The sequence below is a fragment of the Myripristis murdjan genome, chromosome 15 (assembly GCF_902150065.1).
Source record: "Myripristis murdjan chromosome 15, fMyrMur1.1, whole genome shotgun sequence".
NCBI classification, from domain to species: Eukaryota; Metazoa; Chordata; class Actinopteri; order Holocentriformes; family Holocentridae; genus Myripristis; species Myripristis murdjan.
The window spans coordinates 29,160,340-29,180,394 of NC_043994.1; the positions used below are offsets into that span (position 1 = coordinate 29,160,340).

The following is a 20,055-nucleotide window of genomic DNA, read 5'->3' on the forward strand; positions in this document are numbered from 1 at the left end:
GACAGACGATGTTGCATAAGGCACATTTTAAAGAGGGCAGCACAGCGCGGGCCTCTCTCAGTCTGCTCAGGCTCGTAATCGCTCCCCTGCCAATATCAGAGCCGTTTGGTTCCGCAGTCGAGATCTGAAGGTTCGTCTGTGTTTGTGTGGGAGGGGAGGACGTACAGTACATGCAACCTCGCCAGCTTCCTTTGAAAGTCGCTGCTACCAAATATGTCGGGGTGCTGCACACTTCTTTCACACTTGTATGAAACCCAACAGCAGAATGAAAAGACGTGCTGTACTTTGATGCACTGGGGGGGAAAAAAACTATGTATAGGCCTTGAAAAAAGGTGAACACCCTGTTAAGAAGCCATGCATTAATATTACATGTTTGCACAGTCGGTATAACTCCAATAACGTTAAGTCTCCAGCACAGGGACGGCATGAGAAATGTCTCTGATGCATAACGACAAATGAACTCCTTATGCATTCAAAGTGAGTTAATACTCTGGTGCAATTGTCTCAAATGACCAAGCTTTGATGATACACAAAAGAGCCGTCGGGAGAATCGTAGAGCTGAGGAGCAGAACTCACCAACAATTTAGATTATGGCTCCTTTTGTTCTTGTAATCATAGTATAATTATGTGTCTGGTAAACAAACAAAATTTGACACGGCTGGCTCTGTTGCCCACTGAGAGGCTGGGAAAGTAAACCAGAAGAAAACCATAGAATAGAATAAAATACTGTAGAATCGAATAGAAAAGGAAACCTTAATTGTCAGTGTGTGTACCAGAAGTGCAAATCCTGCGTGATGTTGAGGACGCTCGTAGCTAAACCAGTGTGCACTACAATGTGCAGGATAGTAAACTGGAAAATGTAATGTGAGCCAGTCAGTAATGTAATACAATATACAGACACAATATAGAGAAACATGCACAGGTCCAGTGTCGGACTTTTAGAGAATCAAAGTACATTTTTGCAAAATATAAGCTAGAGATTGGGATTGCAATATTGCAGTTAGGACATTTGAAGTATCACAGTAAGTATGAGCAGCAGTAATCCAGAATACCAGTAGAGAGATAATGATGCAGTTTCTCTCCTGATGCATGGTATAGGATCTTTACAGTGGTGACTATAACTATTGCAGCTTAATCATGAGAGAGGCAAATTTGAGACTTTATCCATCTTTAACTTTGTCTCTTTCCTGTTGTTGTTTTTTTTTTTAAACTAACAAATCTTTATCCAAATTAGCGTTTTAAATACTGTTAAAATGATTTTAAGTAGCTTGTATAGGGTTTTTTTTGTGCTGAGTTTTGAGGCACACAAGGTGCTCTCCATTCATTCATTCATTCATTCATTCATTCATTCATTTTTGCTGACTATTAGCTGAAATTTAGTGCATTGATCAGTTGGTCAATTGACTGACAATTAGTTATATATACATTGACATAGATAATTGACTGACAGTTAGTTGTATATACATTGATATAGATAACTGACTGACAGTTAGTCATTTACAGTAAAATAAAGTGTTCCATTCTGGATTCTCTGCAAACTTGTGATGTGCATTCACGATTTTTGAGATTTCCTAGCTTGCATAATTAATTGATTAATTGAAATAGTAACTGACAGATGAAATGATATTGCAAATGATCAGTGGGTGCCAACCTTGTTGACCTGCCCTGACATGCCCTTGAGCAAGGCACTTAACCCCTATTTACTGCCGTGGAGCTGCTGAGAAGGCATGCGTGTCTGTTAGTGTGAGCTTCCTCTCCCCTGTGGGTAACGCAAGGTATATGCAAGAGTTAAAAGAGGAAAGAGTGTGTGTGTGTGTGTGTGTGTGTGTGTGTGTGTGTGCATGTGTGAAAAGGAGAGAAAAGCCAGAAAACCCACTCCCCCTCCCCACAGACACAAATAGAGAGAGAGAGACAGACACAGGCAGATGCAGGCAGGACGACACGCACACAGACAGGCACACAGACAGACAGACAGACAGACAGACAGATATATCTATGGTAACTGTCACAAATGCTTGGAAAGAAGAGGATGATGGGTAACAGGAAGTGTTGCTGGGGGCCAGCCATCCGTGGCGTGACAGATCGAGGCGGATTGACAAGGAGAGAGAGAGAGAGAGTCTGTTTCATTCGGTCAGCGCAATTTAGAGTGAGGCTTCACGCCTTTCACTGTGTACGTGTGCGTGTGCGAGTGTGTGTGTGTGTGTGTGTGTGTGTGTGTGTGTGTGTGTGTGTGTGTGTGTGTGTGTGTGTGCATGTGCTGAATAGCCAGTAGCACTCTAGCACATTCCTAGATGATAAGGCACCGTGATTATATAGGTTTGATATATATATTTTCATTGCAAGTAGTAATCCAAAGTCAAAGTACATGCACACACACACACACTCACACATAGACACACACACACTGCTCAGAGTCACAATAACACACTACTACTTCCTCAGTGTAAGTGTATTAACACCCAGCGCCTCCTCTTGTGTCTCATACTGGATCGTGAGTGCTGCTGATAATTTGATGATTGATTATCTCTATTGATTTCATTCGCAGCTCTGATATCCGCTGGCTGCTGCACCAACTCCTGTAGGAGTGTAAAGCTTTGGGACAGGTGAGTTACACACACACACACACACACACACACACACACACACACACATACACACACACACACACATGTTGGTTTCCATCACTTCTGGGGACATTACATGACTTACATTCATTTCCTGGAGATTTATCCTAACCTTAACCCTAACCACTACCTGCCTAACCCTAAACCTAACCCTAACTTAACCCTAACCACTACCTGCCTAACCCTAACCCTAACCTTAACCTAACCCTAAAGTTATCTTAGCTTTAAATCAAGTCTTCACCCTAAAATTAATGGTGCTCCCTTATGGGGACTTGCTTTTTGTCCCCATAAGGGAGGCGAGTCCCCACAACATGACTGTGTAAACAGATTTATGTCCCCACAACATTAGCAATACCAGGTACACACACACACACACACACCCACACACACACATGCAGAAGCACACACACTCAATGAAAATAGGTACAAATAAATGGGTGTACATTAGTGCCAAATTGATGCTGTTGGTCAGCTGTCTGTGTCAAGTGTCGTGTGTGTTTGTCTGTTGTTATGTCAGCTTTGCATCCATAACTGCGTTTTGTTTATCATTAAAGGATGGGTTTGGCAGTTTTAAACCCAGGCTGTATTAATATGTTGATACCCATGATTTGTAACCACATATAACACAACCTCAGCACTTGCTCAATTTGCAAAGGAACAGAAAACTGACATGAAATTTGCGACTCTGCTCCAAGGCAGCAATAATCGCTGCAACAGAGGCGTGTGGATGTATACAAGGTGATATATTATTGTAAATGGTAAATAAAAGTTGTTAGAGAGAGCTCAAGCTGGCACTGAGGTTGGGCTATGTACTGTTATAAATGATGGGTTTTATCGCTTTAATATGCGCTCTTTAATATTTATCGGTGCAACTTGTCCTGGTTTCTGGGCGGCTATCTATAGGCTACAATAATCATTAACACAACATCTATTCAAAGCCATCTCGCTGAAAAACGCTTACGAAAGACAACCAGAAAGAGGAGAAAAGTACTGAGACAGAGATATACTAACACCACATACAAACAGCACAGGGCCATGGGCAACTGCATCACTTTGGCACAAATTGAACCCCGTACACAAAAGATTTGTTCTGCGGTGTTTGCCTTTTTCATCTGAAAATAAACACTTTGATCAATTTTTAGGCCAAGACGAGGCCCTGTTGGTGGAGGTGGGTCCCTGCTTGCTATATAGGACAGGGAAAATAATTGTGTGTTTGCACGTGTGTGTGTGTGTGTGTGTGTGTGTGTGCGTAACAGGGGTCACCCTGGCGTGACCCCAGCCTTAATGCATTGGCCGCAGGGTGAGTGATGGTGGTGGCTTAATATTTAATGATGAAGCACTTCTTACGGTAATGGGCGAATAAATCAGCTTCTGGCTTTACCTGGAGAGGACGGCTCCCTGCATTCTGCTGAGCACAGGGCCTGCACACACACACACACACACACACACACACACACACACACATGCACATACATACATATCGACACAACATGCATACACACGCAGTAAAAGCAGTGTTTCCTTCTTGTCTTTCAGCTTTGATGCCTCCTGACCATGACATGCCTCCTGATCAGATGCTGCTGTGACAACACACACCCCAGAGAGAGAGCGAGCGAGAGACAGACACAGAGAAAGAGAGAGAGAGAGAGAGAGAGAGAAAGAGAGAGAGAGAGAGAGAGAGCTTGATAGACGGGTGGCCCTATGGACCTCTGGACGGATGGACAGATGACGTGAAATCCAAACTTTTTTTTTTCAAGAGATCCGGCAGTGAAGGGAGAGGGAGCAAATCAGTGAAACAAGGCGGATAAACACTGGGAACACTTGAACCTGTAAAAGCTGGAGTACAACACACACTCTCCCTCTCTCTCTCTCTCTCTCTTTCTCTCTCTCTCTCTCTCACTCTCTTTCTCTGCCCCGTCTGCTGCTGCTGCTATGCATTTCCTGTGGACCACCGGAAAAGACCGAATGTCATCGTTCCAACGGGCAAAGCCTCATACCCGCATTGCCAAAACGAAGAGAGGAAAAAAAAATAAATTAAAAGACAGTTGAGAGTCTTTGTTGCCAACAAAATAGTCCTACCTCTTTGGATAGAGAAAACCTACAGATGAAATGACTTGTGTATGGTTGAATACTTAAATCTCCTGGTAACGCTGAAGGTTACAGCCCCTTCTCTCCATAATTACAAAGTTATCGATCGCTCCAAAACTTAAAAAATAGGCACCGCGCGATATCGATAAATACTTCTGCAAAGTCGTTTTCTGGCGCGGAAGTGAAGCACACAATCGGGGGGGGTTGCTGTCACGTTTCGTAGTCATTTTAAGATCTCTGCTTTACGTTTTCTTCTTCGAGGATGCAGTCATCTGTGTTTACGGCTGAATTTCAAGCGGAGAAATTTTTGAAAAAAGCGGAATTTTGGAACGAAAACCTTTCAATGGCACAATATCAAAGATTAACAGAAGTTGGCACAATAGGCATCAACGGACCTATCATTCACTTCAGATTTGAGGTAAATAAGCTATTGTTAATAGATTAGTCACCACAGTATTTGAAGCTTCTGAATATCATTTTGCTACTGTGTAATTATGATGGATTTACCAAGGGCGCTGTAATTTAAAGGGTTACTTAGGGATGAGATGACGTGTGTGGAAGAATATGAAATATGTCCTTATTTTGGGGGAGAAGAAAAGATTTGGTAATTCACTGCTCCTTGTTCAGCGTTTGTGTGAAGGTCCATTCCTGTACCAACAGTGTTATAATACTCTAAACCTTGTGTCAAAGTTCAGTCATATATGTGGCGGCCGTGTGTGTGTGTGTGCTCATCATTTTCAGCGCACCCAGGTATCTGCTGACGGACAGCATGTCTCGAGGTACGTTTTTATTCCCTGGCCTCTTGAATCTGATTGGCTGGAGGCTGCCGTTAAACCATACATATACTGGGACAAATATAGTGCTTGTTTAGTCAGTTTAATCCACTGTGGATAAGCATCCATGTAACCATAACAACAATAAACTAACAGCTACACTAACTAGTTTGGTGATGCTAAGCAAACTAGATTAGTGATCAGTGTTTAAAATACCAATTGCATCAAAACTAATGTGTAGTTATTTTCCAGCAATTAACAAATGAGCACAAATAGTCATTTTTGTGTGGATATGTGGCATATTCAATCCATTTTTTACGATTTATGTCTATAATCTACAATGTCTTTGATGCTGTGGCTCAGGCTGAATAGTAAGTAGTATATACTAAATTAAATAATTTCAGTAAATAGCATACACTTTTTTGGCTATCAGGCTGGCTTAGGATGGCTGTATCAGTGTATCCGTCTGAAATACATCTTGAAATCTATTGGGCAGATCATCATGTAAATTTGAAAAGCACGTTCACGCTCCTCACAGGATGAACCCTTGTCAACTGTGGTGACCTCATGACCTTTTCTGTATCACCACCATCAGGACAGATTTCTCGATTTCGATGAGTTTGCTACCTTTCCTCAGGCACCGTCCTTAAGCCAAAACATCAAATTTGATATCTTAAAATCTATCAGGTAGATTGGTACATGGATGGGAAAGTACATTCATCCTCTTCAGAGCTTGAACCTCGTCAATTTTTGTGACCTCATGACCTTTCCTGTAGCGCCACCATCAGGTCAAAACATACAAAGCCCATTCTCCTACTACTTGCATTCCCCTGATGTGCACGATGCCAGTGGGGCAGCAGCGACAGTGGGCTAATACTCGTTTTTTATAGTTATGTTTTATAGTTTTTTATAGTTAGCAAATGGCTAACTATAAAAAAAACTGTAGTATTATAATACATTCATCATGCATTATAGGTTATACCCAACACAGTATTCATAAAGGAGCAAGTTATACATGGATTTTTGTTTCAAATCACTGGTGTCCCCACTTAGTGCTGGTCCCACTGCTCCAATCCTTCTTTGCAGAAAAGTTAAAGTTTGTTCCCGTTGCAAAACTGAAGCACAACAAACAAAATCCTTGCTGATGACATGCAGTGCAGTTTGTTTTTTTTTTAAAAAAAATTGTGCACATCATTTTTGAGGTTGGACAATATCTATGAACGGACTTTTGTCAAATTAACAGAGGAGTGATGGCTACAAAGCGTTAGTCGATGTGCTGTCCAGAATGAGCTATTTGGATGTGCTGAATACCAGGCATTATGTTTAACATTGCACTCACAATAACACACATACACACACACACACACTCACACACACACACACACACACACACACTCACACACGTGTTTACCCCCAGTCCATACTGTATAACTTCTTCTCCCTGTGATTTTTAAGATTTTGGTGACAGATGAAACCAGACAAGAACTATAATATATTATCAAAGACCTTTATGTTTTTAAAAAGTCAAGAGTAGTATATCTGCTTAGTTTTATAAATATATAACAACAGCAGTTATTATTTTTGACGTCTTGGTATTATATAACTAATTATTATATCCAGAGATGTATGTATAAGCTAATAAAGTGTCTTTATGTACAAACGACCCCTTCGGTGTTTAATGTGTCAAAGTGCAGCTTTTATTATAAGTCACACACATCCTGTACATATAGAGGCAGGACAGTTTGCATTAGGATCAGGGTGGGAATTACACAACTTTAGGGGCAAGGCCGTTTGGCCTTTGGTGTTACAACTTTTTAAAGGGCATTAAGGCCACATGCCAGGGCACCAAGGCCATTGAGTAAAATGCGTGAACTTGTAACCTATGCTATGAATAAACATCATGACTACAAACAATTAAACAAAAAACATCACACAAAATACATTGCAATTATACAACTATTGCCAACAAAATAAAATGTATAATCAAAATGTATTCATACTGTGGGCATTTCGCTCTCAAAATATAAAAGTTTTTTGTTAGTATTCTCTCCATGTCAGCGGAAATACATGAGATCTGAGGTTAACTAGTCCTTGTCAGCCAGCCAACTTGGGCTTATCATGTTTTCTAGACAGTGTGATTTCCCAAAACTGAATAAATACCACACATAGCAACATAAAACTGCTTTGCTAGTTCAATCACGTTGTAACTAGAATATCCGCTGGAAAAAATAATTTTTTCATGGACTGATAGTTATACTCCTGCCGACTTCTCAGTCATTTTTAATCTAACAGGTGCCGTGACAGCGACTCAGTAGCACAGCTGATCTTTATCTACAACCAATTTATATGAACAGTTACATTTAAATACAGGCTACTGCTTTCCAGTGTCGGCGCCAGAACAAACATCTATCTTTTCATAAACTCACCGGCAGATGTTTTGTTTCCGCTGGGGAGATGTCACTCCAATTTAACGTCATCATTAATGTGGCAAAGCAGCAAAAGTAACAAAAGTAAGCAGTAACATTAAGGCTGAACAGAGTTATATAATCACCTTTTCAGGCTACTATCAGTTTAGCTCTGAAATAAAGACGACAGTTTCACAGATGTGTTGATTTATTAAATGTTCATTTCAATATACAGATTCAAAACAAATTGAAGAAATAATTAAATCAATGGCCTAGGCTACTCATAAAGACTAAAAAAATGAATAACGATTAATAGGCTAATTAATAACTGATAACATTAACACATTAGTAACAAGAACAAAGTTACAGCCTGCACATCTCCGTGGAAAATCGTCCAGGTACTGTCCGTGGTGCTGAATCTGCCTCAGCAGGTACTGTCCGTGGTGCTGAATCTGCCTCAGCAGGTACTGCCCGTGGTGCTGAATCTGCCTCAGCAGGTACTGTCTGTGGTGCTGAATCTATCTCAGCAGGTACTGCCCGTGGTGCTGAATCTGCCTCAGCAGGTACTGTCCGTGGTGCTGAATCTGCCTCAGCAGGTACTGTCCGTGGTGCTGAATCTGCCTCAGCAGGTACTGCCCGTGGTGCTGAATCTGCCTCAGCAGGTACTGTCCGTGGAAAATCCTACAGGTACTGTCCCTGGTGCTGAATCAGCTAGGCAGATTCAGCACCATGGAATCACTGTGGAAAATCCTACAGGTACTGTCCGTGGTGCTGACTCTGCTGAGGCATTTCATTCTCTTTATTATAGAAATTAAAGCTCCATAAAATTCACGGAGGATCTTGTTTAGCTCTTCTTTACTTACAGCTGAGAAATCAGCTGTTTGCCCGGTGTTTGTCAGGTAGTCTTGTAGACATCTGACGGCCCAAGACGTTGACCGGGCCATACCGGCTTCATTTCCTGACCTCTCCAGCTGATCCAGCTCTTCACTCATCACTCTCGCATATCTCTCCTTTTTCTATTCTGTCTTGTCTTCCTCGTTTAGCCATTTATCCAAACTTAGGTCGCCAACGAAATCAAAATTGACAACAAAGCAGCCCATTATGCAGGCGAACAAAGTTGACAGCGGCTTTTGATGCAGGTTTTAGTGAAACGTTTCGTGTTGCCATGGAAACCACACAGACTTGGGCAATAAGATATAGGTGGAGTAATATTTTCAGTGATGAGGTATTTTTCATTTGAGCACGGCTAGCCATGCTGCCATGCTTATTTGAGCACATTCTAAACGTCTGATTGACCAGTCAGATTGCTCGGTCGGATCTATGTGTTGTATAATGGTTGCAAAACATTGCTTTGCTTCAAAGTCACCAACAATGAGCGGAAATTCAATTCATTTTGGGTCGGGATTTTCCCCTTGGGATTTTCTTGCATCCATGATAACCTTGAGAGATTGACTGCTTGGGGCACACCAGCGAAATTGGCCGTGAGGGGTACAATTATTTTCAGGGCACTACGGCCAGAGTGAGGGGCAACGACTCATGTTCATCATATTCCACCGGGTCATAAAATCTCATTTCTTAAACTAAATGGGAAAAAAAATGGGCTGGAGTAATTTCATCAAATGGTTAATGAGCTATGAAAGGGGGCGTGGCTAACATGTTGGGGGCGGGGCAAACCATCACCAGTGAAAAATGAACTCTGCTTAATCTAATGATGAAGCCCAAACAAGCTTAAAACAAACTGTGACTGAGTCATGAATAGGGACGGGGCTGAAGTATAGGGGGCGGGGCTTACGGGCACTGATACAGGAGCACTGCTGAGACTAACGAAAGTGTGTGTGTGTGTGTGTGTGTGTGTGTTTATGTCTGTCTGTGTGTGTTTCTACAAAGTTTGGCCATTAATCTGTTTAAAAGTTATGCACCTTTTTGTTAATCAGCCATCTTTTGGCTAATGACCAACCTTTGGCCTGACAACTGGCCTGAACTCAAACACACACCTTCACACACACACATTTGACCTCCATGCTAAATTTCAGCCTCTTAGGTCCTAAACTGTGGCTGATAAAGGATGAGGAAATTCTTGTGGACCAACTGATCAAAAAAAAAAAACAAAAAACAAATATGGCACTGAATCAAATAAGCTGAATATTATTTTGTAGTGCAAGATGTACTTTGGCCTGCAAAATCAAAGGTTTCCCTGACATGAAGAGGGTTTTTGTCAGCAGCTTCACCTGCCGCCAAGGTGCATGGAGAGGGGAGAAAGTCCGAAGAGTTCAAGGCTTCAGCAACACTTATTATCAGAGCAACACGTTGTGGCCCGTGGCCTTCATCAGGCTCATCATCGAACACAGGACCTGACAGGAGCCCAGGGAAGTCTGGTTTGAGTCCAGCCTTCATCTGATGAGTGCTGACCTCCATCAGTCCTGACGTGACAAGAGCAAAGTTTGCAAGCGTTTGGAAGACAGAGGATTCAGAGCAAATGGTTTTCTCCACCTTTCTAATCGCTCTCATTACTTTTTATCTGCTGACAGGCGAAGAAAAAGTCTGCATAATCAGAATCCAGCTCCGTCAAGACCCAGGGAATCATGAAAGACAGAGTCCAAGCCCAACTCAGCAGATTTTTTTTTTTTTTTTTTTTTTTTTTTTTTTTGGGTTGAATCAAATCTCTGTTTGTCATCTGGCCACAGAAATACAAAAGTAGAACAAATGACAGACCAGGTATGGAGCGCAGCAAGGCTTTAAAAAAAATCTGCCAGTGGGATGAGATAATCCCATTTGTTTCCAGTGCAGTTTCACCTGTTTTAGGAGGCTTTCTGCACACAAATATAATATCCAAAGCCGAGGAATCCTCACAAACTGTGTGCATCTACTTCAGTGCAAATTAGAGGCGGTTAAATGCAGTTTGTGTGTGTACTTAAACAGGAAATAGTTCCAAACTAAACTCCTTGACCCTCAGGACTGTGGATTATGCCAGGTATGTTTGTCATTGTTTTTGGCAACAAGTGCTCCTATTGAGCCTCATTTTATTGGGGTGAAGGGAGAGAGACGGGAAACCTCGCCAATTTACACAGAAACCATCTGCATGGATAGTTTGCAAGTGCAAGTAGGAAAATATCTTTTTTCGTGTGTGTGTTTTGGGTGAACTACCCCTTTAAGACTTTTAAAAATGAGATGAAATGACTTGCAAAATGGACGAGTTTCCATGACAAAATCAAATGTATGAGTCGGTGTGTTGTTTCTCCCTGACCACAGCTACTTCACACATTTCAATATTATTTTTATTTACTATTATTTCGTTATCAGATGTCAGACCAGGAAAAAACAAAACATTACTTTGTGCTGTAGGGGGATTTTATTCAACAGTGTGTTAAAGCTGCACTCATCCTGCTTTGAGTAGCTGCTGACCCATTTAAAACAATTTCATTAGTCTGGCTTTCAGAGGAGAGTTTCAGTTTTCATAATGTTGGTCTGAGTGCTGTTTCAGAGGCTTTTACACCTGGAAAAGAACATAAACTCGGCTGGAAATGCTGAGTAGATGTAATAATTCAGATTTTTTCTCTTTTTTTGGGGTGCGGGGGGAAACAAATATCCACATTTAAAGATATTGCCGCAAAATCAGCAGCTTCAGTCCTGAAATATTGCGACCCAACCTTGATCCGTTATTGTGGCGAACAGTAGCAGCGCTGCGGCTCTGTCCGGAGTAAATTGCCTGACGTTTTAACTCACATGATCAATTCAACGCCCAATCGCTGCCATACACACTGCTTTATGATGATTGCTCTTGCTGCATTGTGACAGCACAGGACTTTGCTTAATGTTCACGCGCTGCTGCCCCATAAATAAAATCCCTCTCTGTGTGAGTGTGTATGTGTGTGTGTGTTCGCCGTAAGTATATCAAGTATATTTTATTTACTCATTTAATTATGTAGTACTTGTAAATGTATGTGTGTGAGTGTGTGTGTTACTATATCATTCTGTGTGTGTTTTGTGTGAGTGTGTGTCCCTGGAGTTGTGTTTTCTATACACGGCAAACAGATTGATTTCTGGCTGGCTGGCTGCCATAGGAAACGGCTCCCTATTATTTATTAGCTGGGATGGCGAGGAATCAAACAAATTTGAATATTAACCACCCACGCACAGTTCACCCTGCGCTCAGCCATGCACACACATACACACACACACAAGCTGCATAATACATCAAACCTATTATATTTACCTCTCTCTCTCTCACTGTCTCTCACACACACATACAGCGAGTGGTGTGCTTATTAAGGTGTATCACTGTCAGCAGTTCAGAAATATACACAAACTCCCTCTCTCTCTCTCTCTCTCTCTCTCTCTCTCTGTCTCTTACACACACACACACACACACACACACACACACACTTGTGCTTGCACTCTGCATTGCAGCAGGACTAGATTCCCGGTGGCTCTGTCTTTCCATCTTGCCTGCAGGCAGTGTCACCGTGTCAGTACTCTCGTCCATCCCAATTCCTCCTTGGCTTGTTTGTGCTGGAGAATCACCCTGTCTGCCTGCCTGTCTGTCTCTCTGTCTGTCTGTCTCTGTCTGTGTCCACGCATCTGACAAAACCCATCTGCCTCCGCAAAGCTGTTGGTTTTCTTGTAGCACTTTATTTTGTTGAAAGGCCATCTGGTTTTGTTATTAAATAATACAGAGCCGAGGCGATGGGAGAGCGTGGCGGACACGAGAGGGTCTACATGTTTAACCCCTCGCTCTCAGAGCTCAGTCTTAGTTAGGTTTAACATCATATGTAGATATTTTACATCAATAAATTATTAGCACGTACATTCTCAAATATTAGCATAATTACTGTCAATAAAAAAGACCTTGGAGATCAAAAGGAGCAGCAGTAGGCTTTTTCTGATATCCAATAGCATCAAATATTACTATGTTTGCAGCCATATGCAATATTTTCTACAAGCCAGAAAAACATCCCATAACAATTATCATTAATTAAAATTATACAGCTTATACCTGCAAGGTTTTGTTATTTGTCTCTTGTGTAACAAGACATGCTGTATTGTGTAAGCAGCAGAAGTGGGGATACATAATATTGCTATATTTCAACAGAAATCATCTGTTAAATTTTGAATATTGCTCGAGCCAAACTGGCAGGCTGATTTGTCAGGAAATCTTTATGACACTCAACAGGAAGAGGACGCTGTTCTTCCAGAGTAAAAGCTTTCAAAGTTTTCTGGCAGCTTCTGGCAGCTGGAAAAATCACCTCCAACATGCTGATCCTCTTCGAGGGGGGCAGGTAGTAACGGGGCTGATGGGAAATGTGGTCTTAATCTGGAGAAATATCAGCACTAACAACACCACTGCTGTGATATAAAGGCCACTGGTTGTTCTGACAATGGTCGCATTTGTTTACAGTAACTATACCATGGCATGGCTTTTCATTTGAGATTTTTAAAAATATGTCTAGCAGGGGCCACATCATGGGCCAATCAAGGACCAGTTTTTGATAAGATGCTGTCCTCGACACTGTGTTTTGCTGCCATATTAAATTTAATAGTTATGGAAATACCAGCAGAGAGATTTAAGCCTGTAGTCAAAAGTTGTTTTTGTATATTCACTACATTCCTGTCCATTCAGCCCACAGAGATGCCAGAAACTCTTCTCAAACCTGATTAAACTGAACATACTTTCATCTCAGCGACGTGATTGGTCAGGGGACACATTCCTACCATGCCCATAATTCCCAGAAACATTTTAGTTGTGCTTTAGTGATTGCTTTTTACAAACTTTAGTGGTAGCAAGGGACCCACAGTAGTCAGCGCTCTAATTTGTTTTGTGCTGTTTTCCATTATGTATGAGTATCACTTTGAGGAAAACTTTTCACCCAGTAAACAGGATTAGTCGTTGTTGCATTAAAGCCATTAATACCCGTGAGGCTCTTTTGTGATGTTGAATACTTTGATCCTACCAGCAGCGCATATTGCATCATAATTGTGGTAACTAACATCCTATTGGATATTACTGCTATAACATAATATGATTTAGTATAGTATCATACAGTATCACACTACAACATGATATCAGACCATGCAATATGGTTTAAAATTACGTATGATACGAAATAAAATATAACCTTACTATACAAAACGCATTGCCACTGTTGAGTGAAAACCTTTTGCTGTTGCTGTTTTTCAGACTGTAAGAAGTTTTGTTTGTCGCTCGACCATCATGTCTTTCTGAACTGCATCTGATGGATGATGAAAGAGGAAAATGAGGCCAACATCACCGATGTTACAGCTGCAACACACCATGACACAACAATCCAGTACAACACTACACAAAATGATATGATGCAATACGATACAATGCAAACAACACAACACAATACGAAACGATACGATACGATGTCATATGATATTATACAAAGAGATACAACCGAATTTGAAACTATCAAAACCATATGAAACAATACAAAATAATATGATACAATACAGAATGATACAATAAAATATGAAATGATACGATACAGTGTCATATGATATTATACAAAGTTACGACTCGATACAAAACAATATGATACAATACAAACAATACAACACAATGCAAAACGATACAATGTCATATGATATTATACACAGAAATACGACATGATACGAAACAATACAAAACAATGACAATGATACGATGTAACTTTACGGTATGATACGATACAAATCAGTATGACACAACACCATGCTATAAAAAAATAATATGATTCAATTTGTACTGACCTTTAAAAATGATACGTGTAGCAGCTTCAATGTCATATATGATACAGAAAGACACAATATAATGTGATCTTTTGATGAAAGAATATGAAACTATATAATATGATTTGGCACGATATGATATGACATGATACAATATGGTACAAAATGATATGATTAAATCGGAAACAATATTATGATACAAAAAATGCAATACAATACAATATAAAATGATATGATATGACAAAACGGGACAATACAACACAAATCAATATGACACAACACGATACAATACAAACTCATATAATACGATTTGTTACGATGCAACATGACACAATACCACACAATATGATACAATACAATATGATGCATTGTGATGCAATATGATAGAGATATGATACATTATGATATGATACAATATAGTATAGCATATCGTTTTATGAACAATGGCTGTGGCTCTTGTTGATTGTACAGCTCAAGTGAATAAGCCATGAATTTTCTTGGCCTTCCTGTCCGGCCCCGAGGCTCTGGGCCTATTTTGGGTTTTGGTATGCAGATCTGCTGTGGTGGGCAGTCATGTCACTTAAAATGCTCCCTCTCCTTCTCTCTTTTCCTCTGAATGGGCAGTCATAGGCGAGCAGTGGTCAGTGAGGCGGACAGTCAGGCTAGATGCAAGCATATATCATGTGCATTTTAATTCACACACATAAACACACACACACACACACACACACACCAATGTTGCACCTCAAACACACACACATGACGCCTGCTTTGTTATCGCTCCTGTCCCTTCATTTTGCTGCATGTCTGTTTTTCTCTCCCAATTCCAACAATATGGACACAGTCCACATGGAGATCATGCAGCACACACACACACACACACACACTCACTCACACACATGCACACACACTCACTCCTTTCTGCCTCATTGACCCTGCTTGTTCTTACATAATTGTCTGCCGAGCCATAAACAACCGCTGGCTAGCATGACCCCGTCACGGCGGTGGTAACAGACGTAAACTTTCCTCTGAAGCCGTGATGTGATTATCAATGTTTTCACTGGTTTAGTCTCAGTGACTGGCTCACACTAATCCTCTGGATTGCAAAAACTAATTTTCCCAGGAGCCACTGCAAGGGTTCAGAGTACTTTGGAGAATTTGTCACCCGGAAAAAAAATATCCTCACTCAGAGAAATGGTACAACATGAGTGTAACCTTTTTCAGTGGGGCTCCTGTGCAACAAATCCAGTCGTGAAATTTCCTCGCTCCTAAATATTCCACAGTCAACTGTCAGCTCTATTATAACAAAATGGAAGCGTTTGGGAACAACAGCAACTCAGCCACGAAGTGGTAGGCCACGTAAAGTGACGGAGAGGGGTCAGCGGATGCTGAAGCACATAGTGCAAAGAGGTCGCCGACTTTCTGCACAGTCAATTGCTACAGAGCTACAAACTTCATGTGACCTTCAGATTAGCCCAAGTACAGTACGCAGAGAGCTTCATGGAGTGGGTTTCCATGGCCGAGCAGCTGCAGCCAAGCCACACATCACCAAGTGCAATGCAAAGCGTCGGATGCAATGGTGTAAAGCACGCCGCCACTGGCCTCTAGAGCAGTGGAGACGCGTTCTCTGGAGTGATGAATCACGCTTTTCCATCTGGCAATCTGATGGACGAGTCTGGGTTTGGAGGTTGCCAGGAGAACGGTACATTTCAGACTGCATTGTGCCGACTGTGAAATTTGGTGGAGGAGGAATTATGGTGTGGGGTTGTTTTTCAGGAGCTGGGCTTGGCCCCTTAGTTCCAGTGAAAGGAACTTTGAATGCTTCAGGATACCAAAACATTTTGGACAATTCCATGCTCCCAACCTTGTGGGAACAGTTTGGAGCGGGCCCCTTCCTCTTCCAACATGACTGTGCACCAGTGCACAAAGCAAGGTCCATAAAGACATGGATGACAGAGTCTGGTGTGGATGAACTTGACTGGCCTGCACAGAGTCCTGACCTGAACCCGATAGAACACCTTTGGGATGAATTAGAGCGGAGACTGAGAGCCAGGCCTTCTCGACCAACATCAGTGTGTGACCTCACCAATGCGCTTTTGGAAGAATGGTCAAAAATTCCTATAAACACTCTCCTCAACCTTGTGGACAGTCTTCCCAGAAGAGTTGAAGCTGTAATAGCTGCAAAAGGTGGACCGACATCATATTGAACTCTATGGGTTAGGAATGGGATGGCACTTCAGTTCATAGTATGAGTAAAGGCAGGTGAGCGAATACTTTTGGTAATATAGTGTATATGTGGGCATGTACATGGGCATATATATATATATTTTGGGGTGTAAAACTGAACCATAAAAAATGAACTGTGCAGTACACAACATACCAGACAAAGTTCTCACCAGTGATGATTGGACCTGAGAGTTTCCTGACTGAGACTGTTCATTATATTTTGAATGGGGATATAAAAAGTTGTATGAAAGCCACACAACCACACACTCAGCTGGTGACTTTATGAATACACTGAAAGTATTTTTATGTTTGTTTTAAATAGTCTAAGTAGCACTTTACCGTTAAAAGCATATTTGTTGATTTCATATTGTTACCCAAAATTTCTGTATATATATATATATATATATATATTTAAGAAAAAATCATTTTGCAAATAAGACAAAACACAGAGAACATTGGAAATGGCAATGTTGTTTTCTCCCTAATGTACAAACAAACTGAACCCAAACCAAAACTGTGACCCAAACACCGCAATACAAACCGAGCCATGAATTTGTTGAACCATTACACCCCTACTGTACACATAAACACATGTACATATGTATACACACACACACACACACACACACACACACATACACACACATATATACATAGATATATATACACAGATTAATATGTATAACGAATTCTCCACATTTAAAAATTAAACTTGATGCCGCATCCTGACCATCAAACTGGACCTCAAACTGGATCATTTCATGTCCCTAAATGAACCCCACTGAATGAGGGCGGCGCCTAAAGTCATGACATCAGGTGGCCTGCTCATGCGGCGGCGTCTCATTGGCTGGGTGTTTCTTCAGGTGGGAAGAGTTGAGACAACGAGACACGACTCGCTCCTTCCCCTCATGATGCTTTCAGAGGGGGGATCGAGTTATGATGCAGGACAGGTTCTCAGCTTGGGGGAAGAGGGTGTTTTATTTTGTGTGTGTGTGTGTGTGTGTGTGTGTGTGAGAGAGAGAGAGAGAGAGAGAGAGAGAGAGAGAGAGAGAGGGAGCTGCTGCAGCTTGTCAGTTTCTATCAGAAATGAGCTAAGACAAGCCACAGTTTCCCCGACCAAAACAGTAGAACATTAAAAACACTGCTCATAAACTTTTCATTTGATTAACTTACATTTGTTCAGAGGAAGAGACATTTGAGGGATCACTTTCATTTGATTAAGCAAACCATTTGGGCTCCAACCAGAGGGCCCAACAAATGGCCCGACCAGTTAAATGTCCTGTGACAAACTAAAGGCGTGTTTTAGGTGATGACGACAGCGATGGGCCACGCTGCACCGAATTTGAAAGCAGAAACAACATCTACTCTTGAAGGTATTGGACAAAGTTTTTAAGAATAGGTTTTCCATCCAAAACTAGCACAAATCTGCTATCCTTGCTTGCTTTCACCACCTCACCGTTGCCGCTGTTTGTTGAGCTTTGGTGCTCTCATCCTTAATACATCACATGGTTCATTTCTCTGATTGCCTGAGTTAGCTAATGATAAACAGATGGTTGATCCTGTTACCTGCTGTGTACTTTTAGAAACACACATTGTTGCTGCCCCTTTTCCAAATTCAACAGCGGAAACACAATTAGGCCATGCAAGGCTGTAAAAATTATACGAAGAGGAACAAATGCACCATTTTAGACCTTAAACAGCCATAGTAGGTATTAGAAACACTTTCAAATAATCAAAGTTCAGCATTCGATGGGAATCAAGGGTACTAATACTGCCAAAGAAAAGGGGTTCATTCTCAGATGTATGTGTAGATGATCAGGTCTTTGTCAACCAAGGACCTAAAGCAACAAATTTTGTGGCTTCATCACAACATAACCAAAACATACAGTATCTGTGGTGAGTTATTCACCACTACCAGTGTCTTTTTCAAAACGACGATCTGGTCTGCACTCAGCTTTGGACCAAAAGCTCCCAAATTTCTTCTCTGGTAAAGACTGATAAAGATAACTTAATGCTCCGGTTACCTCCTGTTCTTTAGAGAGTGTCATCATTTGTCATCATTTTGTTCCACCAGTCAATTTGTAGGAGTACGTGTCACTTTTATTTTTTTTTTTTCAGCTGGATTGACATCTCATGTAGCGACGAAACTCCTCTCCTCTCATGAAGTAGACGACGCCGTCACTTCACATATTGGTTTGACCGTCATTTCCCCGACTGCATGAGTCTGTGTGACTTTACAATCAAGTGAGTAGCTGTTCATGCCTTGCAGCCGTATAGAGATCAGAGTATTGGCGCGTGGACTGAAAGGAACTCGCTCTGAGCGCCGCTGTCTGTAATCATAAAACGCACTCAGTGGCGGCGGCGGCCTATTGAATTCCTGCTCGTGCCATCAGCTGACGCCGCCTGCCGAGAGCTGAATGTGCTGTGAACCTTTAAGCTCTCTCTGTGATTGGCTAAACAGTGATGCTGCCACTGAGGGAGCACTGAAGACGGCAGATTTAGTCCTCGTTGATAATGGGTAAAGTCCTGTAAGTATCAGGACCCCCGGGGCGTCAGCGCTGGGAAAATTAAGGCACAGGATAAGTCCTTGTGTCTGAGACGATTTGCCGGTGAAACTTGGATTTCAGCTGCGTTTTAGAGACAACATGGATCAGTGATTGATGACAGGCATGATGTTATTTGCTTAATGTGATAAATCATCATTAGATCGTGAAAATGTGTGTTTTTTTTTCATGGCCTCCCAACAGATTTCTGACAATTTTGGCTTAATCTTCACTCTCCATTATAATGATTAAAAATACAAAATCAAATTTGGACTCTTGCCACATCTTTTTTTTTTTTTTTTTTTTATTCTCAATTGTCATTCATCGCACGAACACACACACACACTCACCCATTTATGAATTATAGAGTGAAGCAGCAAAACTCGAGGTCAAGAGCTCCATTCACCAGTCTAAAATAAATCCATTCATTTTGTCTCATATTCAGTATTAAAATGTTGTTTATTTTTTTACAGCAAGCCCACTAGGATCAAGAAAATGACACTTGATTTAGCAGATGTTTTTTCACTTATTTTAGAAAAAACTTTATACACTCAAGACTACAGCGGAAAATAACACTTATCACCTGACAGATGCTTGGACATTTAGCAAAAGTACTGCTGAACTTCATTAAAATGCTTTCAAACTGTGTTTTATGTCGAAATGTAGA

General features: G+C 41.3%; 1 protein-coding gene across 2 annotated transcripts in view; it reads left to right on the top strand.

The window, feature by feature from the left end:
- Positions 1-5,936, top strand: part of ccdc85a (coiled-coil domain containing 85A) — a 41,157-nt gene extending 35,221 nt beyond the window's left edge. Inside the window, exons 3-5 of one of the 2 annotated variants that reach the window (XM_030071446.1) lie at positions 2,546-2,603; positions 3,767-3,792; positions 4,161-5,936. In XM_030071446.1, coding sequence (XP_029927306.1) covers positions 2,546-2,603; positions 3,767-3,792; positions 4,161-4,210 — 134 coding nt within the window. In that variant the 3' untranslated portion in view covers positions 4,211-5,936. The remainder of the gene's footprint in view (positions 1-2,545; positions 2,604-3,766; positions 3,793-4,160) is intronic. The other variant, XM_030071447.1, reaches the window with a different exon arrangement.
- Positions 5,937-20,055: the final 14,119 nt, after the last annotated feature.